The 25,140-nt window shown below is 44.0% G+C and overlaps 1 protein-coding gene across 2 annotated transcripts in view; it reads right to left on the bottom strand.

Moving 5' to 3' along the window:
* Positions 1–12,573, bottom strand: part of LOC112264385 (tubulointerstitial nephritis antigen-like 1) — a 60,482-nt gene extending 47,909 nt beyond the window's left edge. Inside the window, exons 1-2 of one of the 2 annotated variants that reach the window (XM_024440958.2) lie at positions 12,353–12,573; positions 526–836 (exon numbers count right to left, since the gene is read on the bottom strand). In XM_024440958.2, the coding sequence (XP_024296726.1) occupies positions 526–829 (304 nt within the window). In that variant the 5' untranslated portion in view covers positions 830–836; positions 12,353–12,573. Of the gene's footprint in view, positions 1–525; positions 837–12,178; positions 12,326–12,352 lie in introns of those variants that run through there. The other variant, XM_024440959.2, reaches the window with a different exon arrangement.
* Between the last annotated feature and the right edge of the window lie 12,567 nt (positions 12,574–25,140).

The following is a 25,140-nucleotide window of genomic DNA, read 5'->3' as shown; positions in this document are numbered from 1 at the left end:
AGGGTTAGGGTGGGGCCTGTCGGTGGGGCTAAGGTTAGGGTGGGGCCTGTCAGTGAGGCTAAGGTTAGGGTGGGCCTATCGGTGGGGCTAGGGTTAGGATGGGGCCTGTCAGTGGGGCTAGGGTTAGGATGGGGCCTGTCAGTGGAGCTAGGGTTAGGATGGGGCCTGTCAGTGGACCTAGGGTTAGGATGGGGCCTGTCAGTGGGGCTAGGATTAGGATGGGGCCTGTCAATGGGGCTAGGATTAGGATGGGGCCTGTCAGTGGGGCTAGGATTAGGATAGGGCCTGTCAGTGGGGCTAGGTTAGTGGGGTATTATGCCTTTGGCTGCTGTACATTTTTCCCACTGTACTGGGCCTTTCTTTCTTAATCCTAAAAAGCAGGCCCACACACATGCAAACATACACACACACCCACACTCACACACACACACACACACACACACACACACACACACACACACACACACACACACACACACACACACACACACACACACACACACACACACACACTCTCTATCTTACCAATGAAAGGGGGTGAGATGCCCAGACAGTGGCCCCAGAAGTCAGGGCAGCAGTCTGAGATGGTTCGGTTACAGAACAGGTCACAGTAACAGATGGTGTCCAGGTAGGGTACGGTACACTGATCCTCACGACCCGGGCAGCAGCCACCCCGCTGCTCGCAGTACGACCCAAACGGGTCCCTGATGCCCCCCATGTGCAGCGGGCTCATCAGCTCCCTCTTCATCCTCCTGGATGTGCCTCTTGCTGCCATGCTCTCCACCGCCACCAGGAGGAGCACCACTGCTAACGACGCTAGAAGCTTCATTATCACCCTGACAGAAGCGAAAAAGAAGAACATCTGTTAGGATGCAGAAGTACTTCTGTAGAAAATCAGCCAAATTTCATAACCGTAGGATAATATAGTCTAAACCTAACAGTAATGGATTATTTTGGAAGAGATTAACAAAACCATGTGTTATAGGTCTAGTCTAACATAGCCTAACACAGTAGGAGAATATTCTAAATCAACAGTAACCCCTAAAGTCACCCTCAGTGGGTCATTTAACAGCTGGAGAGAGTGCTTAGGAAGACTGGAGGAGGAGGAGGATGAGGAGCAGGAGGAGGAGGAGGAAGATGAGGAGGAAGAGGAGAAGCAGGAGGAGGAGAAGCAGGAGGCCTGAGTTGTATGCCTACTTGGCACGGTCACAGTGGGCTTTGAGTGGACTCTGGCAGCAAGAACAAAATATCAACCGACCCATGTGATAACACACAGGTTAATCTGGCCCTTTTATTAAACAATCTACTCACAACCTTCAACAGGGCCATATAGTGTATCTAAAACATCAACTAACTGTGATAGCTTACAATAACATATTTGATTTGATTTAAAGGGTGAACCTACTGTGAGTAACAGATGATTGAAGTACTGAATTCCTTTAATCCTCTCCCTGTGTTTAATTAGATTTTTGTTGAATAAGCCTGTCATGTGGGTATAGATTATTTCAGAAGAACTCATAAGAATAGTAACATAGCACCTTGTAAAACGTGTTTATTATCAACAAGTATGGAACATATCACTTTGTAAACTATGTAGCTTTGACATAAGTTAAAATTTCAAGCGACCTCTCGACATTGCCCTAAAAATGCTACTACTTTTCGAATTAAATCTATAGCATACAAAGAATGTGATATTTCAATTTGGACAATGCACATCTATACTTACACGTGTGCATGATGGATAGAACGGCTAAGTACAGCTACAAAGATTAAACTGCCCTATATTGTAATGGTATTTCATTTGCGTCAAGTCAGAGACAATGTTACACTGTGTCTGTGTCCCAAATTACATCCTATTCCATATAAAATGCACTACATTTGACCAGGGCCTGTAGGTCAAAAGTAGTGCACTATATTATAGGGACTCGTGTGCCGTTTGGGATGCACAATTTAAGTGGTATAGACATGGCTCTCTGGAGTCTCATTGCATAAAACGTTGACGGATGCAGCCACAGTAAAATAGCACTGAATGCTATACTTGACTGTTTATCTAAAGGGACATGACATCAGGGCACAGTCAGAAACGAGGGGCATGACATTATTATCAACACCGTAGTATAATGTTATCATGTCGGCACGGAAACAGACAAACTTCCTGCTATCTGTCAAAGCTAATCTGTCCCACTTCAGGAAATGTCCCAAAGAGCACTCTTCACTCTCTATCCTGTCTTACAGACCATATGAGCTCCAAAAGTATTGGGACTGTGACACATTTTTTGTTGTTTTGGCTCTGTACTCCAGAACTTTGAATATGAAATGATACAATGACTAGGAAGTTAAAGTGCAGACTATCAGCTTTAATTCGTGTATTTTTTAAATCCATATCGGGTGAACCATTTAGAAATTACATCACTTTTTGTACATAGTCCCCCCATTATAGGGGACCAAAAGTACTGGGACAAATTCACTTATGTGTATTAAAGTAGTCAAAGTTTAGTATTTGGTCCGATATTCATAACACGCAATGGTTACATCAAGCTTGTGACTCTTCAAACTTGTTGGATGCATTTACTGTTTGTTTTGGTTGTGTTTAAGATTATTTTGTGCCCAATAGAAATGAATGGTTAAGAATGTATTGCTTCATTTTGGAGTCACTTTTATTGTAAATAAGAATATAATATGTTTCTAAACGCTTCTACATTTCAAATCAAATCAAATCAAATTTTATTTGTCACATACACATGGTTAGCAGATGTTAATGCGAGTGTAGCGAAATGCTTGTGCTTCTAGTTCCGACAATGCAGTAATAACGAGCAAGTAATCTAACTAACAATTCCAAAAAAAAAAAAAAAACTACTGTCTTATACACAGTGTAAGGGGATAGAGAATATGTACATAAGGATATATGAATGAGTGATGGTACAGAGCAGCATAGGCAAGATACAGTAGATGATATCGAGTACAGTATATACATATGAGATAAGTATGTAAACCAAGTGGCATAGTTAAAGTGGCTAGTGATACATGTATTACATAAGGATGCAGTCGATGATATAGAGTACAGTATCAACGTATGCATATGAGATGAACAATGTAGGGTAAGTAACATTATATAAGGTAGCATTGTTTAAAGTGGCTAGTGATATATTTACATCATTTCCCATCAATTCCCATGATTAAAGTGGCTGGAGTAGAGTCAGTGTCATTGACAGTGTGTTGGCAGTAGCCACTCAATGTTAGTGGTGGCTGTTTAACAGTCTGTTGGCCTTGAGATAGAAGCTGTTTTTCAGTCTCTCGGTCCCAGCTTTGATGCACCTGTACTGACCTCGCCTTCTGGATGACAGCGGGGTGAACAGGCAGTGGCTCGGGTGGTTGATGTCCTTGATGATCTTTATGGCCTTCCTGTAGCATCGGGTGGTGTAGGTATCCTGGAGGGCAGGTAGTTTGCCCCGGTGATGCGTTGTGCAGACCTCACTACCCTCTGGAGAGCCTTACGGTTGAGGGCGGTGCAGTTGCCATACCAGGCGGTGATACAGCCCGCCAGGATGCTCTCGATTGTGCATCTGTAGAAGTTTGTGAGTGCTTTTGGTGACAAGCCGAATTTCTTCAGCCTCCTGAGGTTGAAGAGGCGCTGCTGCGCCTTCCTCACGATGCTGTCTGTGTGAGTGGACCAATTCAGTTTGTCTGTGATGTGTATGCCGAGGAACTTAAAACTTGCTACCCTCTCCACTACTGTTCCATCGATGTGGATGGGGGTGTTCCCTCTGCTGTTTCCTGAAGTCCACAATCATCTCCTTAGTTTTGTTGACGTTGAGTGTGAGGTTATTTTCCTGACACCACACTCCGAGGGCCCTCACCTCCTCCCTGTAGGCCGTCTCGTCGTTGTTGGTAATCAAGCCTACCACTGTTGTGTCATTTATGTGGATTCTACAGTGATCATGGATAGTCCTGAATAAATCGTGAATAATGATGAGTGAAAAAGTTACAGACACACAAATACAATACCCCCAAGACATGCTAACCTCTCACCATTACAATAACCGAGGAGTTGAGCATTTTGGGGGGTTATAATATTTACAGTTGAAGTTGGAAGTTTACATACACTTAGGTTGGAGTCATTAAAACTCGTTTTTCAACCACTCCTCAAATGTCTTGTTAACGAGCTATAGTTTTGGCAAGTTGGTTAGGACATCTACTTTGTACATGATACAAATACTTTTTTCAGATTATTTCACTCATAATGCACTGTATCACAAATCCAGTGTGTCAGAAGTTTACACACACTAAGTTGACTGTGCCTTTAAACAGCTTAGAAATGTCCAGAAAATTGTGTCATGACTTTAGAAGCTTCTGATAGGAAAATTTACACAATTTGAGTCAATTGGAGGTGTACCTGTGGATGTATTTCAAGGCCTACCTTCAAACTCAGTGCCTCTTTGCTTGACAACATGGGAAAATCAAAATAAATCAGCCAAGAACTCAGAAAATAATTGTAGACCTCCACAAGTCTGGTTCATCCTTGGGAGCAATTTCCAAATGCCTAAAGGTACCACGTTCATCTGTACAAACAATGGTACACAAGTATAAACACCATGGGACCATGCAGCCGTCAAACCGCTCAGGAAGGAGACGCGTTCTGTCTCCTAGAGATGAACGTACTTTGGTGCGAAAAGTGCAAATCAATCCCAGAACAACAGCAAAGGACCCTGTGAATGCTGCAGGAGTGATTGGTGCACTTCACAAAATAGATGACATCATGAGGCAGAAAAATTATGTGGTTACATTGATGCAACATCTCAAGACATCAGTAAGGAAGTTAAAGCTTTGTCGCAAATGGGTTTTTCAAAAGGACAAAAGGACAACAAAGTCAAAGTATTGGAGTGGCCATCACAAAGCCCTGACCTCAGTCCCATAGAACATTTGTGGGCAGAACTGAAAAAGTGTGTCTGAGCAATGAGGCCTACAAACCTGATTCAGTTACACCAGCTCTGTCAGGAGGAATGGGCCAAAATTCACCCAACTTATTGTGGGAAGCTTGTGGAAGGCTACCCAAAACAATTTAAAGGCAATGCTACCTAATTCTAATTGAGTGTATGTAAACTTCTGACCCACTGGGAATGTGATGAAAGAAATAAAAGCTGAAATAAATAATTCTCTCTACTGGCTGTGCAGAGAGTGACAGTGAGATGTGGGAGTTCAGCCAAGGAACTGGGGCTAATCAGGGATAACACACACACACACACACACACACACACACACACACACACACACACACACACACACACACACACACACACACACACACACACACACACACACACACACAACACACACACACACACACACACACACACACACACACACACACACACACACACACACACACACACACACACCAACAACAACTGCTGGGTTATTAAGGAGTGGTCAAGATTCTCTCCATGTCCATGTGGATGTGTTCCAGAATCCTCTGGGGTTTTTGTTGGAGAGCCAGACACACCAACATTATAAACTGGGTGGTTCGAGCCCTGAATGCTGATTGGCTGACAGTATATACCACGGGTATGACAAAACATTTATTTTTACTGCTCTAATTACGTTGGTAGCCTGTTTATAATAGCAATAAGGCACCTCTGGGTTTGTGGTATATAGCCAAAATTTCACGGCTAAGGGCTGTATCCAGGGACTCCGAGTTGCATCGTATTTAAGAATATCCCTTAGCCGTGGTATATTGTCAATATACCACCCCCCCTCGTGCCTTATTGCTTAATTATACAAGTGTTTGTGACTGAGTTGTGTGTGCCCATGTATGTGTGTCTCTCTGTCTTTTATATGCATTGTACTGTATATTTTGATAAACATGATCTGCCATAGCCATATAAACAGTGAGTTGAAAATGTGTGTATGTGTGTGTGTCTAGTTGGTGATGGTCTTGATGGTAGTTAGTGATGGTGTTGATGGTGGTTGGGGATGGTGTTGATGGTGGTTGGGGATGGTGTTGATGTTGAGGAGTGAAGGACTCCATCCTAGCTGGAGGGGTGCTCTCATCTTATCTATGAACATAGACAGGGCTCTAACTCCTCTAGCTCCACAATGAGATCCAGGTCAGGCAGCAGGCTGTTAGCCAGCCTGCCAGCTTAGTGGAGTCTGCCACTAGCACAGTCAGTGTAGTCAGCTCAGCTATCCCCATTGAGACTGTGTCTGTGCCTTGATCTCGGTTGGACAAAACTGAACATGGCGATGTTCGCCTTAGCAATCTCACCTCCATTCCTGTCATTATTGAAAGAGATTGTGATATCTCACATTTCAAAATAGGGCTATTTAATGTTAGATCCCTCACCTCCAAGGCAGTTAAACTCAATGAACTAGTCACTGATCATAGTCTTAATGTGATTGGCCTGACTGAAACATGGCTTAAGCCTGATGAATTTACTGTGTTAAATTAGGCCTTTCCTCCTGGTTACACTAGTGACCATATTCCCCGCGCATCCCGCAAGGGCGGAGATGTTGATGACATTTACGATAGCAAATTTCCCAAAAAAAGATTACTGCGTTTTCATAATCTGAGCTTCTAGTGATGAAATCTATGCAGCCTACTCAATCACTTTTTATAGTTACTGTTTACAGGCCTCCTGGGCCATATACAGCATTCCTCACTGAGTTCCCTGAATTCCTATCGGACATTGTAGTTATGGCAGATAATATTCAAATTTTGGGTGACTTTAATATTCACATATATTTTGGGCGGCAGTGTAGCCTAGTGGTTAGAGCATTGGACTAGTAACTGAAAGGTTGCAAGTTCAAATCCCCGAGCTGACAAGGTACAAAATCTGTCGTTCTGCCCTTGAACAGGCAGTTAACCCACTGTTCCTAGGCCGTCATTGAAAATAAGAATTTGTTCTTAACTGACTTGCCTAGTAAAATAAAGGTAAACATTGAAAAGTCCATAGACCCACTCCAAAAGGCTTTTGAAGCCATCCTCGACTCAGTGGGTTTTGTCCAACATGTCTCTGGACCTACTCACTGCCACAGTCAGACTCTGGACCTAGTTTTGTCCCATGGAATAAATATTGTGGATCTTAATGTTTTTCCTCATAATCCTGGACTATCGGACCACCATTTTATTATGTTTGCAATCGCAACAAACAATCTGCTCAGACCCCAACCAAGGACCATCAAAAGCCGTGCTATAAATGATTGGACAACCCAAAGATTCCTAGATGCCCTTCCAGACTCCCTCCACCTACCCAAGGACGTCAGAGTACAAAAATCGGTTAGCCACCTAACTGAGGAACTAAATTTAACCTTGCGTAATACCCTAGATGCAGATGCACCCCTAAAAACAAAAAAACATTTGTCATAAAAAACTAACTCTCTGGTATTCAGAAAATCAGACCAAGGCTCTGTCCTCATGCTCCTAAGACCTTAGTGCTGCTTTGATACCATCGATTACCACATTGTTTTGGAGAGATTGGAAACCCAAATTGGTCTACATGGACAAGTTCTGGCCTGGATTAGATCTTATCTGTCGAAAAGATATCAGTTTGTCTTTGTGGATTGTATGTCATCTGACAAATCAAATGTGAATTTCGGTGTTCCTCGAGGTTCCCCTTTAGGACCACTATTGTTTTCACTAAATATCTTACCTCCTGGTGATAAAATTCTGAAACATAATGTTAACTTTCACTGCTATGCAGATGACACACAGCTGTACATTTTGATGAAACATGGGGAAGTCCCAAAATTGCCCTCCCTGGAAGCCTGTGTTTCAGACATAAGGAAGTGGATGGCGGAAAATATTTTACTTTTAAACTAGGACAAATCAGAGATGCTAGTTCTAGTTTCCAAGAAACAAAGAGATCTTCTGTTGGATCTGACAATTCATCTTGATAGTTGTACAGTCGTCAGAAATAAAACTGTGAAGGACCTCAGCGTTACGCTGGACCCCGATCTCTCTTTTGACGAACATATCAAGACTGTTTCAAGGATAGCTTTTTTTAAATCTACGTAACATTGCAAAAATCTGAAACCTTCTGTCCAAAAATTATGCAAAAAAATTAATCCATGCTTTTGTCACTTCTAGATTAGACTACTGCAATGCTCTACTTTCCGGCTACGCAGATAAAGCACTAAATAAACTTCAGTTAGTGCTAAACACGGCTGCTAGAATCTTGACTAGAACCAAAAAGTGTGATCATATTATTCCAGTGCTAGCCTCTCTACACTGGCTTCTCTGTCTCGACCTTTAAGTCTTTATTGAAGACTCATCTCTTCAGTAAATCCTATGATTGAGTGTAGTCTGGCCCATGTATTAAGGTGAACGGAAAGGCACTGGAGCGACGAACCGCCCTTGCTGTATCTGCCTGGCCGGTTCCCCTCTCTCCACTGGGATTCTCTGCCTCTAACCCTATTACGGGGGCTGAGTCACTGGCTTACTGGTACTCTCAAATGCCGTCCCTAGGAGGGGTGCGTCACTTGAGTGGGTTGAGTCACTAAGGTGATCTTCCTGCCCGGGTTGGCACCCCCCTTGGGTTCGTGCCGTGGGGAGATCTTAGTGGGCTATACTCGGCCTTGTCTCGTAAGTTGGTGGTTTGAAGATATCCCTCTAGTGGTGAGGGGGCTGTGCTTTGGCAAAGTTGACTGACCTGTTGCACCCTCTACAACCACTGTGATTACTATTATTTGACCCTGCTGGTCATCTATGAACGTTTGAACATTTCAGCCATCTGCTGTTATAATCTCCACCCAGCACAGCCAGAAGAGGACTGGCCACCCCTCAGAGCCTGGTTCCTCTCAAGGTTTCTTCCTAGGTTCCTGCCTTTCTTGGGAGTTTTTCCTAGCCACCGTGCTTCTACATCTGCATAGCTTGCTGTTTGGGGTTTTAGGCTGGGTTTCTGTATAGCACTTTGTGACATCGGCTGATGTAAGAAGGGCTTTATAAATACATTTGATTTGATGGTGGTTGGGGATGGTGGTGGTGATGGTTGATGATGGTGTTGATGGTACTGGTGATGGTGTTTATGGCAGTTGGTGGTTGATGACAGTGTTGATGGTAGTTGGTGATGATGGTTGATGATGGTATTGATGGTAGTTGGTGATGGTATTGATGGTGGTGGTGTTGTTGATGGTAGTTGATGATGTGTTGATGGTTGTTGATGATGGTGTTGATGGTAGTTGGTGATGGTATTGATGGTTGTTGATGATGGTGTTGATGTTACTGGTGATGGTATTGATGGTCATTGGTGATGGTGTTGATGGTGGTTGGTGATGATGTTGATGGTAGTTGGTGATGGTGTTGACTGTGGTTGGTGATGGTGTTGATGATAGTGGTGATGGTGTTGATGGTAGTTGTTGATGGTAGTGGTGATGGTGTTGATGGTAGTGGTGATGGTGTTGATGGTAGTTGGTGATGGTGTTTATGGTAGTGGTGATGGTGTTGATGGGAGTGGTGATGGTGTTGATGGTAGTGGTGATGGTGTTGATGGTAGTGGTGATGGTGTTGATGGTAGTAGTGATGGTGTTGATGGTGGTTGGTGGTGATGTTGATGGTAGTTGGTGATGGTGGTTGTGGATGGTGGTTGGTGGCTGGTGATGGTGGTTAGTGATGGAGTTGATGGTAGTTGTTGAGGGTAGTGGTGATAGTGTTGATGGTAGTGGTGATGGTGTTGATGGTGGTTGGTAGTGGTGTTGATGGTAGTGGTGATGAGGTTGATGGTGGTTGGTGGTGGTGTTGTTGGTAGTTGGTGATGGTGTTGAGGGTAGTGGTGATGGTGTTGATGGTAGTTGGTGATGGTGTTGATGGTAGTAGTGATGGTGTTGATGGTGGTTGTGGATGGTGGTTGGTGATGGTGGTTGGTGATGGTGATTGGTGATGGTATTGATGGTAGTTGAGGAGTGTAGTGGTGATGGTGTTGATGGTAGTGGTGATGGTGTTGATGGTGGTTGGTGGTGGTGTTGATGATAGTGGTGATGGTGTTGATGGTGGTTGGTGGTGGTGTTGATGGTAGTGGTGATGAGGTTGATGGTAGTTGGTGGTGGTGGTGTTGTTGGTAGTTGGTGATGGTGTTGGGGGTAGTGGTGATGGTTTTGATGATAGTGGTGATGGTTTTGATGATAGTGGTGATGGTGTTGATTGTAGTGGTGATGGTGTTGATGGTAGTTGGTGATGGTTATTGGTGATGGTGTTGATGGTGGTTGTGGATGGTGGTTGGTGATGGTGGTTGGTGATGGTGATTGGTGATGGTATTGATGGTAGTTGCGGAGTGTAGTGGTGATAGTGTTGATGGTAGTGGTGATGGTGTTGTTGGTGGTGGTGTTGATGGTAGTGGTGATGGTGGTTGATGGTGGTTGGTGGTGGTGTTGTTGGTAGTTGGTGATGGTGTTGAGGGTAGTGGTGATGGTTTTGATGGTAGTGGTGATGGTGTTGATGGTAGTGGTGATGGTGTTGATGGTGGTTGGTGGTGGTGTTGATGGTAGTGGTGATGAGGTTGATGGTGGTTGGTGGTGGTGGTGTTGTTGGTAGTTGGTGATGGTGTTGAGGGTAGTGGTGATGGTTTTGATGATAGTGGTGATGGTGTTGATGGTAGTGGTGATGGTGTTGATGGTGGTTGTGGATGGTGGTTGGTGATGGTGGTTGGTGATGGTGATTGGTGATGGTATTGATGGTAGTTGCGGAGTGTAGTGGTGATGGTGTTGATGGTAGTGGTGATGGTGTTGATGGTGGTTGGTGGTGGTGTTGATGGTAGTGGTGATGGTGGTTGGTGATGGTTTTGATGGTAGTGGTGATGGTGTTGATGGTGGTGGTGATGGTTGTTGTGGATTGTGGTTGATGATGGTGGTTGCTGATGGTGGTTGGTAATGGTGTGTGTGTGTGCACCAGCTAAAGGCACAGTTATGCAGCAAACTGCACAGTAAAGACACACCCACCATCACCAACCACTATCACCACTACCATCAACACCGTCATCATCCACCATCACCAACCACCATCACCAACCACCAGCAACACCATAATCAACCACCATCACCAACTACCATCGACACCATCACCAACCACCAACAACACCATCACCAATCACCATCACCAACTACCATCAACCACAATCAATACCATCAGCAATAAACATCACCATCACCAATCACCAACCACCATCACAAACCACCATCAACACCATCACCAACTACCATCAAAACCATCACCAACTACACACACACACACACACACACACACACACACACACACACACACACACACACACACACAAACACACAGACAAACCATCAGCCCCATCACAAACACCACCATCATCTGTCACCATCAACAAATCACAGGTCAACTCTATGTACTGTAAATGGACATGTGACCAGAATGACCGTATCAAAGGGCAAATTATATCACGTTTTCCCTACATGATCTGTTAGAAACATTTGGGAAGACAATGACCAACTCTGAGAGGAGAAGAGGCGGTCTGAGGCAAAAGGCAAAAAAAATAGATATATTATAAAGGAAAACGGCCTGTATGGTGCAAATACAGCAAATACTGTCCATTATTGATTAAGCCAAGTAAACCTAATGATCAGTAAACCTATTGATCACTAAACCTATCGATCAGTAAACCTATTGATCAGTAAACCTATTGATCAGTAAATATATGTCCCCTGAGGTCTTACTTGCTAATCAAACTTTCCTTTTGTAGACGACAGCTTTGTCTTGTGTATCTAATCCCTGTGAATATGACATGGTCTGCTGGGTCCAGTCTGGTTCCAGTCTGGCCCAGGAGCGCCTCAGACATACAGAATGGCACAGTGCTGCAATACTGTGGACAGCTATAGCCTTGCTGCTTTCCCAATGCGCACGGAGACACAGTCCAAAGACAAAGTTAACAGTAATCATAGTATGTAGGATACATAACAATCTGTACACGACACTTTCAAACATTTTTATGGCACTTTCATGGCACATATTCAAATATCATATGTTAGTATTATATGTGGGTTACATTACTGTTGTCATGTCCGTCTGACCAATCCACACCATGAAACAAACTATCCACAGAATCGGATTATGAAACCTGTACATAACTGAACCAAAATGCTTGTTACAGATACACTATCATAGAACTAGCATAGCAAGGAAATCCAACTAGTTCGTAAACATACAATTTATTTAGTGATTTACCGTCAAAAGTACTTCCAAACAGCCATCCAAGCCAAGTGTAAATTTGTCCAAAACAATAGATTATGACCTGAAACCTGCACCTGCCTGATCTGGCACAGAACGAGAGAGAGGATCAGAGGGAGTTAGAAAAGAGGTACGTAACAGGATAATGAGTTCAATTAAAGGTATTCCTACCTTCTACGTGTATTCTGGGAAATATCTCTCCCTCTTGCTGTTTGTAATCCAATGGAAAAACACAGTCCTGTGAAAGCTGATATTCTTTCCTGCTGCTCTCTCCTCTCAGTAACTCATTCACCTGGTAGAGAAAGTCTGTGCCCTCTTTCTCTCACTCTCTCTCGCTCTTCTTTCACAACTGCACTACATAGTCAGCCTGAGCCACGGAGTTCTATGTACAGCCACTAAGAAAGAACAAGCCACTCCACTCCACCCCTCCCCCTTCACCCTCTCCCTCTCTAGCTCTCTCCACCCCACCCCCTTCACACTCACTCACTCCCTCCCTCTCTCTCTCTCTCTCTCTCTCTCTCAATTCAATTCAATTCAATTCAAGGGGCTTTATTGGCATGGGAAACGTGTTAACATTGCCAAAGCAAGTGAGGTAGATAATATACAAAAGTGAAATAAACAATACAAATTCACAGTAAACATTACACATACAGAAGTTTCAAAACAATAAAGACATTACAAATGTCATATATATATATATATATATATATATATATATATATATATATATATATATATATACAGTGTTGAAACAATGTACAAATGGTTAAAGTACACAAGGGAAAATAAATACACATAAATATGGGTTGTCTCTCTCTCTCTCTCCCTCTCTCTCTCTGCCCTATCACCATAGTATGTGCTTTATCTCTCTCTCTCTCTGCCCTATCACCATAGTATGTGCTTTATCTCTCTCGCTCTCCTCTCTCTCTCTGCCCTATCACCCTGTCTCCTCCTTCGTATATACTAATTAAGTTGGCTTTATTGGCATGGGAATCATTGGCCAAACCAAGTGGAATAGATAATAAACACCAGTGAAATGAACAGTAAACATTACACTCACAAAAGGTTCAAAATAATAGAGACTCAAAACACCATAATTGTGTAGTAAAACCATCAAAGTAGTGTGCCAAAGCTGAGATATAGAGTTTAAACGGTGTTTGAAAGTAAACCCAATGTACGTGTTCTGATACACTGAATTTATTTCAAAACAGAACGGAAGTACTCTGAAACACCCAAAGTGTCCCTGTTGCCTCCTCAACCGCCCCCGTGGCCTCTTATGAGCGGCGACCCTCGCCGCCGACCTCCGACTGGGGACCCTAGCCATGGGTCCAGAATGGACGGGAGATTCCGGCAGCGCCGGACAGGCGGGAGACTCCGGCAGCTCCGGAGTGAAGGGCGATTCTGGCATCGCCTGGCTGACTGACGGCTCTGGCGGCTCTTGGCTGACTGACGGCTCTGGTGGCTCTTGGCTGACTGACGGCTCTGGCGGCTCCTGGCTGGCTGACGGATCTGGCGGCTCCTGGCTGACTGGCGGCTCTGGCGGCTCCTGGCTGACGGGAGACTCTGGTGGCTCAGGACAGACTGGAGACTATGGGGGTTCAGGACAGATGGGAGACTCTGGCGGCTCAGGACAGACGGGAGACTCTGGCGGCTCAGGACAGACGGGAGACTCTGGTGGCTCAGGACAGACGTGAAACCCAGGTTACCTGAAACCCAGGTTACCTAAGTATGATTCTCAATCAGAGACAACTAACGACACCTGCCTCTGATTGAGACCTTACTAGGCTGAACTCAAAACCCCAACATAGAAAAACACACATAGACTGCCCACCCCAACTCACGCCCTGACCATACTAAATAAAGACAAAACAAAGGAAATAAAGGCCAGAACATGACAACACTTGTTGGTGTTTCAGTGCATGTGGAAGGTAACATCCAAACACAAAATGTTTTGGCAAATTGTGTCTCATATAATCAAATGTTTTTACATTTCAAATGGTTTATAACATAAATACTGATTGATTCTGAATATTGATAGAATTTGTCAATATTTTGAATAACATTTTAAAGAAGACACTAGGAATGAAATAGTTTCCTAGGGTAGACTTTGGCACTAATGATAGTCTACAGTTACCAGGAAACTGTGAGAATATAAATAACGTTACAATCAAAATGCTTCGGGGTATGTAAGTTATAGCAGAGGGAACAGGTATAAAGTGAGCCCTCACCAGTGGTATACATGTGAGAAGGTGGATGTGCACCCAGTTCTCCTGCTTGTCAAAACACTGCTTTAGCCCACTCAGCCAGTCTTCCTGGAGAAAACAGTTCTCCAGCTCATGGTGTCCAATTCAGACTTGAGATAAGTAGACAAAACAATAACTCAATAAAAAAATGGACCATTTTAAATCAAATTATTTAACTCAAGTCTGAATTGAGCCATGGAGAAGTTTTTTTTTGTGAAAATCCACCTTTATTTTTTCATACCTTCATATCAGAAAACAAATCTTTAGAAGCAAAATATGAACTTGAAACATTATGATTCTGTAGTGTTCAGCATTCCCCCAGTCTGAGACATGGAGGTGGAGGGAGGGCATTCGTGGGCTGGTGTGCCCTCTAGCAAATCTACTGTCAAGTATAAAAACATGCAAGTTTTCGGGCGCCTCCCTAGTATTCGGGTTTTCATGGGTTTTCCCCGAGGTAGGTGAGAGCACGCCACTTTCTCATTTGATACTCAAAACAAAAGTATGCATCAATGAAAACGCATGCACACAATTGTATCACATTGAAGAAGGAAACAGAAGAGGAATTCACTCAATAAGAACATTTGTTTTGTGTAGCATTTTGGCCGCTAATGCGAATAGTCCAGGTAAAAGAGCCATTTTGATTCATTGATCAGTTTTCTTGATGCTACATGTAGCTGGTAATTGACACATAATTGTTTGCACCTTTCACACTTTTTTTGTGCAAATTAAGGCCTGCTTTTCAGTTAATACTGCTGGCTCGTTTGCCTACTGGCTTCATGAGTTTTATCTACTGTTTGATGTGTAGCCCACATGCTATATGCTACACTACAGTGCATTCGGAAACTATTCAGACGCCTTGACTTTTTCCATATTTTGCTACGTTACAGCCTTATTCTAAAATGGATTAAATAAAAAAAATCCTTATCTATCTACACACAATATCCCATAATGACAAAGCGAAAGCAGGTTTTTGGAAATGCAAATGTATAAAACACTTAAAACAGAAATACCTTATTTACATATGTATTCAGACCCTTTGCTATGACACTCAAAATTGAGCTCAGGTGCATCCTGTTTCCATTGATCATCCTTGAGATGTTTCTACAACTTAATTGGAGTCCAGCTGTGGTAAATTCAACTGATTGGACATGACTTGGAAAGGCACACGCCATAAGGTCCCAGAGTTGACAATGCATGGTCAAAGGAATTGTCCGCAGAGCTCTGAGACAGGATTGTGATGAGGCACAGATCTGGGGAAGGGTACCAAATTATTTCTGCAGCCTTGAAGGTCCCAAAGAACACAGTGGCCTCCATCATTCTTAAATGGAAGAAGTTTGTAACCACCAAGACTCTTCCCAGAGCTGGCTACCCGGCCAAACTGAGCAATCGGGGGAGAAGGGCCTTTGTCAGGGAGGTGACCAAGAACCCGATGGTCACTCTGACAAAGCTCTAGAGTTCCTCTGTGGAGATGAGAGAATCTTCCAGAAGGAAAACCATCTCTGCTGCACTCCACCAATCAGGACTTTATGGTGGAGTGGCCAGATGGAAGCCACTCCTCTGTGAAAGGCACATGACAGCCCGCTTGGAGTTTGCCAAAAGGCACCTAAAGACTCTCAGACCATGAGTAACAAGATTCTCTGGTCTGATGAAACCAAGATTGAACTCTTTGGCCTGAATGCCAAGCGTCACGTCTGGAGGAAACCTGGCACCATCCCTACGGTGAAGCACGGTGGTGGCAGCGTCACGTCTGGAGGAAACCTGGCACCATCCCTACGGTGAAGCATGGTGGTGGCAGCCTCAGGCAGTGGGGATTTTTGTTTTTACAGAAAGATACGTGATGAAAACCTGCTCCAGAGAGCTCAGGTCCTCAGACTGGGGCGAAGGTTAACCTACCAACAGGACAATGACCCTAAGCACACAGCCAAGACAACGCAGGAGTGGCCTCGGGGCAAGTCTCTGAATGTCCTTGAGTGGCCCAGCCAGAACCCGGATGTGAACCCGATCGAACATCTCTGGAGAGACCTGAAAATAGCTATGTAGCAATGCTCCCCATCCAACCTGACAGAACTTGATAGGATCTGCAGAGAAGAATGGGAGAAACTCCCCAAATACAGGTGTGCCAAGCTTGTATCCAAGAAGACTCAAGTCTGTAATCGCTGCCAAAGGTGCTTCAACAAAGTACTGAATAAAGGGTCTGAATACTTTTGTAAATGTTTTTTTTTAGTTTTATTATTATTATTTTTTCGAAAACATTTCTAAAAAACAGTTTTTGCTTTGTCATTGTGGGGTATTGTATGTAGATTGATTAGGACATTAGAACATTTTTAAAATCAAAATTTGAATAAGACTGTAACCTAATAAAATGTGAGAAAAATGAAGGGGTAAGCACTGTAAGAGCAGGGAATAAACAATAAGAGCAGAGACTCCCATTTACAGTATTTGGAAACTCGAGAATAAGGGATCTAATTCTGCACTAGAAAGGACTCAAAACACCATCATAGTGTTTTTAAACTTTTAAGGCTCCCAGTCTCTGGCAAGGTGTTGAACAACTCTTGATTATGTGGTGTTACAACACACCATGTCATGTTTCAGAACACCTCTGTGTGAGTGTTTAAGAACATCTTAAATCTGTCCTAATACCCTCACAACCATGTGTTTCTATACATCAACACAGGCAAGGTTTCGTCTCCTTTAAGTTGGTGGCAGCTCAGTTACCACTAGTTTTAGTGTCACAGAGCATTTCATTTTTTCAGTGTGTCTATGTACAGCGTTGTAGCAACGTGTACATAGTTGAAGTATGAAAGGGAAAATAAATAGACAGATAAATATAGTTTGTATTTACAATGGTGTTTGTGCTTCACTGGTTTCTCTCTCTCTCTCTCTTACCTCAAGATTATCTCTTCTTCATATCTCCTATCAGATTTGACAATGAATAAAAATGGAATGCCGTTCCTACTCTAACACCATCATGCCTCTCCTATGAGGCAGCTCCAAATCTAGTATTGAGTAAACCTAAACAAGTTCTTCTCAAAAACAACTGCTGTTTTTTTCAAAAGCAAACTGCCATGGAGGTCTTCCTTTCTATTCTGTCCATGTGATTTAGCTTTCTTAGCTTGTGATGTAAGCAGTCATCCACTTGTTTCATGTTCGCAAAGTTATCACCTACCTACCCCCTAGTGGTCACTACTAGAACAACTTCAACAGGGGTGCTTTGAAAAGACTCACCTGTACTGTGGTTAGCAAAGCTAGTGAACAATTTATGATCGCTCAAATGACAAAGGAAGGACAATAAACAAACCTTTGCTACAATATGTCCACCATCTAAATAATTTTGTTTAGTTTTCTTCCCCATAGAATTTCCTAGACACCTTCAATCGTCGCCCTAAAACAACAGTGCTCCAAAATCTGGATGGAGCAGAGGTCTGTCAGTGACGACGATATTGGAGGTGACAAAGGATTAGCGAGAGAGGGGGGTCTTCTCCATACACACATATGTGCCTAGTAGCCCCCAGTGTGACCAATCAATACTGTTAAGACACAATCAATACAACACACTACATGGGGAGAGGGGGCAGGGGGCTAGGGAGAGAAGTGGCAGAGGGCGAGGGGAAAGGGGAGTGGGGGGGGAGAGGGGAGGACAGAGGGCTAGGGGGAGAGGGGAGTGGGAGGAGAGGGGGAGAGAGTGTACAGGGGGCGAGGGGGAAAGGGGGAAAAGGGAGTGGGGGGGAGGGGGAGGACAGAGGGCTAGGGGAGAGGCGAGTGGGAGGAGAGGGGGAGAGTGTACAGGGGGCGAGGGGGAAAGGGGGAAAAGGGAGTGGGGGGAGAGGGGGAGGACAGAGGGCTAGGGGGAGAGGGGAGTGGGAGGAGAGGGGGAAGAGTGTACAGGGGGCAAGGGGAAAGGGGAGCGGGTGTGAGAGGGGACAGGGGACAAGGGGGAAAGAGGAGCGGGGGAGAGGGGGAGAGGGGACAGAGGGCTAGGGGGAGAGGGGAGCGCGGGGTAGAGGGGAGAGGGGACAGGGGGCGGGTCTACACCTGTTTTATTTGGCGCACGTGACAAATAAACTTTGATTTGTTCAATATGTCAGTCATCAGGGGTCTAATTAATAATCTCCATATCAGGAGTTGTTTTGTTTCCAGTAAACACTGATTCATGCACAGTCACATCTTACACATCTCTATAATATGAGGTTGCTGTGAGTCATCAGTGCAGTACAATACAGTAGTGACACTCCTTCAGCAGTACAGACACAGGACAGTGATTGTAGCCACATGCGTGAGTGGGGGCCCAGCGGGCCCCGAGGAGCCTCTCTACGATAACCTCCCCCGAATTAGGCCCTGAATCAGGGGATGAAGTCACGACTGGTGTGTGGGATTTAAAAACAAAATACCGGTCAGCGGAGGCGCCAAGGATGAATCACTGAATGCAAACACAAGAGCAGTGGTGAAGAGGAAGCTATATGTTTCCTAAGAGTTTCATAAGTGTGTGTGTGTGTGCGTGTGTGTGTGCGTGTGTGCGTGTGTGCGCGTGTGCGCATGTGCGCGTGTGCGCGTGTGCGCGTGTGTGCGTGTGTGCGCGTGTGTGCGTGTGTGCGTGTGTGCGCGTGTGTGCGTGTGTGCGTGTGTGTGCGTGTGCGCGTGTGTGTGTGTGTGTGTGTGTGTGTGTGTGTGAGGCTGGGCCTGGTCTATAATGACTCCGGGCTGAGCCAGGTCCTCCAGATGCTCAACATAATCCATTCTCCAGAAGTAAAGAGGAAACAGATAACCCTCTGCTCATGAGGGCAGTTCGTGAAAGTAGGCATTACTGTGGGGGCCAGGGCCACTAGCGCACATGGCAACAGTAGAGGGTCTATAAACACATTGGACCAAAAAACACACATACACACACACTGTGCATTCATACACATGTACACACACACACACACACACAAACACACACGCACGCACACGCACACACACACACACACTGAACACACATGCCTCCTGAACGAGAACAATCCTGGTCTTTCTCCCCCTGGGATGGGAACAGCGCTCCGCAAGGGGAATCCTCCCAGGCCTTGACACACCAATATCGGGAATTCCAGCTGGAGACTGGTATGTCAGTCTGGAAGTATGTTCTTATCCCATCCCACAGAAGAGTAAGGACCTGATGAATCCCAAATGGCACCCTATTCCCAAGAAAATATCTAATGCCAGGATGATATCTAATGCCAGCACGATATCTAATGTCAGGATGATATCTAATCTCAGGATGATATCTAATGCCAGGATGATATCTAATGCCAGGATGATATCTAATGCCAGGATGATATCTAATGCCAGGATGATATCTAATGCCAGGATGACATCTAATGCCAGGATGACATCTAATGCCAGGATGATATCTAATGCCAGGATGATATCTAATCCCATGATGATATCTAATGCCAGGATGATATCTAATGCCAGGATGATATCTAATGCCAGGATGGTATCTAATGCCAGGATGATATCTAATGTCAGGATGATATCTAATGCCAGGATGATATCTAATCCCATGATGATATCTAATGCCAGGATGATATCTAATGCCAGGATGATATCTAATGCCAGGATGATATCTAATCCCATGATGATATCTAATGCCAGGATGATATCTAATGCCAGGATGATATCTAATGCCAGGATGATATCTAATGTCAGGATGATATCTAATGCCAGGATGATATCTAATGCCAGGATGATATCTAATGCCAGGATGATATCTAATGCCAGGATGATATCTAATCCCATGATGATATCTAATGCCAGGATGATATCTAATCCCATGATGATATCTAATGCCAGGATGATATCTAATGTCAGGATGACATCTAATGCCAGGATGACATCTAATGCCAGGATGATATCTAATGCCAGGATGATATCTAATCCCATGATGATATCTAATGCCAGGATGATATCTAATTCCAGGATGATATCTAATGCCAGGATGATATCTAATCCCATGATGATATCTAACGCCAGGAACATGGAGGAGAAGGACTGAGAATAGTAAACAAAACAGAGCGTGCCAAGAGCAGAGCACGTGGAAATTACGGGACGGGGTGCTTCGAGATATTCCTGCAGAAACCTTGAGAGGAATTAGCTGGTGTTTTTCCAGTGATGACGAGAATCCCAGTAGCTTCCAGTTTATTGTACTGTTTGTGCTCTGTCTTGCAGATGGATAAACAACAGTGACCGTTTTGTTTTTGGGAACCCTGGTTGTTGGTGGAAACCGATAACCTTGGGGAAGTGTGCACCTAACACAAACAACAACACAATGTTGGACACACTATCTATGAAACACAAGAACCCTCTGATCTCTCCCTCTTTCTCTCTCACTCTCTATTTCTCTCTAACTACACCTTGCTTGAGAGCAGACTGATGTTGTGGAGCCATTGAAAAACACCTTTATCACTCTCTCGCCCCGCAAAAGGCAGATAGTGAGGGTGTCAGTGATAGTAGGGTGTCAGACATAGTAGAGTGTCAGAGATAGTGCGGGTGTCAGAGATAGTAGGGGTGTCAGAGCTGGTGAGGGTGTCAGAGATAGTAGGGGTGTTAGAGATAGTGAGGGTGTCAGATATAGTAGGTGTATCAGAGATAGCGAGGTTGTCAGAGATAGTGAGGGTGTCAGAGATAGTAGCGGTGTAGAGATAGAAATGGTGTCAGATATAGTAGGTGTATCAGAGATAGCGGGGTTGTCAGAGATAGTGAGGGTGTCAGAGATAGTAAGGGTGTCAGAAAAGCGAGGTTGTCAGAGATAGTAGGGGTGTCAGATATAATGAGGGTGTCAGAGGTAGTGAGGGTGTTGTTATATGCTGTATGGGAAAATAGGTGAGATATTTACTTCACTGTTCTCCTCTCGTTTATCTTAAATGTCAGAAGATGGAGACAGAACTTGGGCTCGACTCAAAACCATTTTATAGAGTAATTGAAATGTAAAGGTCATTTCTGATTTAGCCAACATATGCAGTGTGTACGTGAATGCAGTCTCCGCAAATGCGGGAACATTATCTGTAAATTTCAGTCGCGCTATAACATGTAAATTCCGTGATGTGGATTGAATCGACCCTCGGATCGTTTAAAACCAGTACTTCTACTGATTTCTTTACTTTGCCTACTGACAAGATAAAATAACACTCAGAGAACTCAGAACTCTCAGAGAACTCTCTCAGAACACTAAGAGAACTCTCTCAGAACAGTCAAAGAACTCTTTCAGAACACTCAGAGAACACTCAGAATACTCAGAGAACTCTCTCAGAACACTCAGAGAACTCTCTCAGAACTCTCAGAGAACTCTCTCAGAACACAGAGAACTCTCTCAGAACACTCAGAGAACTCTCTCAGAACTCTCAGAGAACTGTCTCAGAACAGTCAGAGAATTCTCTCAGAACAGTCGAAGAACTCTTTCAGAACACTCAGAGAACACTCAGAACTCTCAGAGAACTGTCTCAGAACACTCCGAGAACTATCTCAGTACTCTCAGAGAACTGTCTCAGAACTCTCAGAGAACTATCTCAGAACAGTCAGAGAACTCTCTCAGAACACTCAGGGAACTCTCAGAATACTCAGAGAACCCTTTCAGAACACTCATAGAACTGTCTCAGAACACTCAGACAACTCTCTCAGAACACTCAGAGAACTCTCTCAGAACACTCAGAGAACTGTCTCAGAACACTCAGACAACTCTCTCAGAACACTCAGAGAACTCTCTCAGAACACTCAAAGAACTCTCTCAGAACAGTCAAAGAACTGACAGAGGTGGTGGCAAAGTGTGAATCATCCTCTGATTTGCTAAAGGGAAAATGTCCCCTAGGTCAGCTGTATCTGTCTACATGAAACATGATTCAATGTGACACTGTCCTGACAAATGTTTAAAATACTTTCAAAAGATGACCTGTGGATGAAATAGTAATTACTGTATAACAACAAAGATGACAGTGATATTGTCCCAACCTGTAATGGCAAACAGACCCAGTGCACACACTCCCTCAAGGTATGTTTGGGTCTGTCTGACTCTATTGTTCATCTCAGTGTTCAGGGCTAAGACTCACGCTCTCCCCTCTCATCTCTCTCCCGTCACTTGGAACGGGAATGGGGGAACTCAAACACAAACATACACACACACACACACACACACACACACACACACACACACACACACACACACACACACACACACACACACACACACACACACATAGACACACAATGTGTCACGACTCCGACCGAAGGACACTCCCCTTCCCGTTCGGGTGGCGCTTGGCGGTCGTCATCGCCGGCCTACTAGCTGCTACTGATTATTTCCTCCCCCTCCTTATGTGTTGATTGTGTGCACCTGTTTTGAGTTAGGTAGTAGGCTTTATTAGTCAGCCGGCCCGCAGGGTTCCTTGTGCGGGATTAATTATTGTGATCGTCTGTTTGGTGTACTTATGTGCACGTCTATTGGGTTTTGTGTTTTCCCATTTTGTGGGTTTTCCCTGGACGGTTTAAGTCCCCCTGTTTGGGGCATTTGTTTGTTCAGTACGCCCTGTGTTTTTGTGAGGGTTGGCTTATGTTCAGCGTTTGTATCAGTGCATTAAAATAGCACTCCCCTGAACTCTCTGCTTCCTGCGCCTGACTCCTCACCCACTACACTCAGACCGTTACACAATGGGGATCACCACCTGCCCTGCTACACCAGCATGTCCCACCCTTACCAATCAGACCCATTCAAGCGTAACTCATGCAACACTCAATATAGCTCTAATGTTCACAGTGGTGTGTATTCATACTTTTACTTTTACTTTTGATACTTAAGTATATTTTAACAATTACATTTACTTTTAATACCTAAGTATATTTAAAATCAAATACTTTTAGACTTTTACTCAAGTAGTATTTTACTGGGTGACTTTCACTTTTACTTGAGTCATTTTCTATTAATATATCTTTACTTTTACTCAAGTATGACGGTTGGGTACTTTTTACACCACTGAATGAACCAAACAAGACTCTACAATAACAGCAGTGACCGACATGTTCAAATATTTCAACCAGTGTGACTCTGACTGGAAGACAGTTCAACACTCATTTGTTGAATGTATAATGTGACCACACATTATACAGAACAGGGGTGTCAGAGAGGGTGAGGGTGTCAGAGAGGGTGAGGGTGTTGTTATATGCAGTATGGGATATAGGTGAGATATTTACTTCACTGCTCTCCTCTCATTCATCTTAAATGTCAGAAGATGGAGACAGAACATGGGGCTCAACTCAATTCCGCGTCAATTCACTGTCCATTACATGAGTTAATGGCTAGGTGCCAGAGATGTACCTCTGATACTTTGTGTGATTACAGTTTTGGTAACGTCTTTCATTCAAAACCTGTCATTGTGCATTCATTTGGATTATAAACATCTCTCTCCACACAACCATTGATTCCCAATCTAAGGTTATTGTGAAATGTACTGAGAACATTGGTTTAATAACCAAAACACAACATAAACGGCCATCTTTTCTATTTATTCTTCAGATATAATTGCAACATAGATGTACTGCCTGTGATCAAATGTAAGAAATTAAATTAAACAAATTAAATTAATAAAAATAATTTTTAGCACACATTCATTTGCATCAAGCCGGTCTTGAGCATTTGGTCATGAATTCACAGTGAATGTCTTTATTGTTCATGCACCATGGGAAAAACCTTTTGGTATGGCGAATCCAAGCTTGCGTCATCCATGGCCTGAAAAAGGGTGGCACGCTCATGGGGATTTTGATCGTACACCTTCCACCTCCATGCTGAAAAAAAACCCTTGATGGGTTGAGGAAAGGAGAGTTTGGGGGCAGGTATGGGGTCACGAATCCGGGATGGGCCCGAAACCATTCCTGAACCACCTCTGCATGGTGGAACCTGACATTGTCCCTCACAATTACATACTGTAGGTGACCCCTTCACCTTGACAGGCCTGCTCAATTTAATTCAGAAACACAATGGGGTGTGCAGCATTGGAGGATCCAAGGAATGGCCTATGTCCTACCACAGAGATAGCTGCGCACATGGAGATGTTTACCCCACATTGTCCAGCCACTTGGATGGCTGCATGTCAGCTGATGAGATTCCGCCCACGGGGCAGAGTTTTGACCAGGTTGAAGCCCGCTTCATAAACAAAGATATACTTGTGATGTTTCACAGCAGCATCCAGCACCATCACCTTCTAAAAATGTATTTTGGCTAGTTATTTTTACAGTATAGTTCCAGCATGATATTGTGAAGTAGCATGTGTATTAATAGTAACAGTAATACAGTATACAGTACTGTACCTGAATACAGTATATAGTACTGCCCACAGTTGTTTCAACCGGTCGTTGTTTCTCTCAAAAGGCACCAGGTAAATGTGTTTCATAGATACCTAGTGTCTCGGGTGATTGTTGGTAGGTTGATGGATGCCACTTTGGTAAAGGTATCATGGTTCTCCTCAATGGCCTGCTTTATTGAGGACAGCCATATGTCATTCCTGGCCCTCACCATTTCCACCGCTGTCCACTCCTACTGGTCGGTCAGCACACGGTCACCACCATGGGGTCTTCTGTCAATTCTGAAAGTAGAACAGAGTCTACTGTCTAGAGATCATACTGGAACATGATTTGTGAATGGACATGCATTACAATATGTTATTTACTGTAAATGTAATGGTAAAGCATAGTGCATATCCT

This window comes from Oncorhynchus tshawytscha, linkage group LG13 (genome assembly GCF_018296145.1).
Source record: "Oncorhynchus tshawytscha isolate Ot180627B linkage group LG13, Otsh_v2.0, whole genome shotgun sequence".
Taxonomy (NCBI): Eukaryota; Metazoa; Chordata; class Actinopteri; order Salmoniformes; family Salmonidae; genus Oncorhynchus; species Oncorhynchus tshawytscha.
Note: the sequence above shows the minus strand (reverse complement) of the source record. Positions and strands in the feature narration are given on the sequence as shown.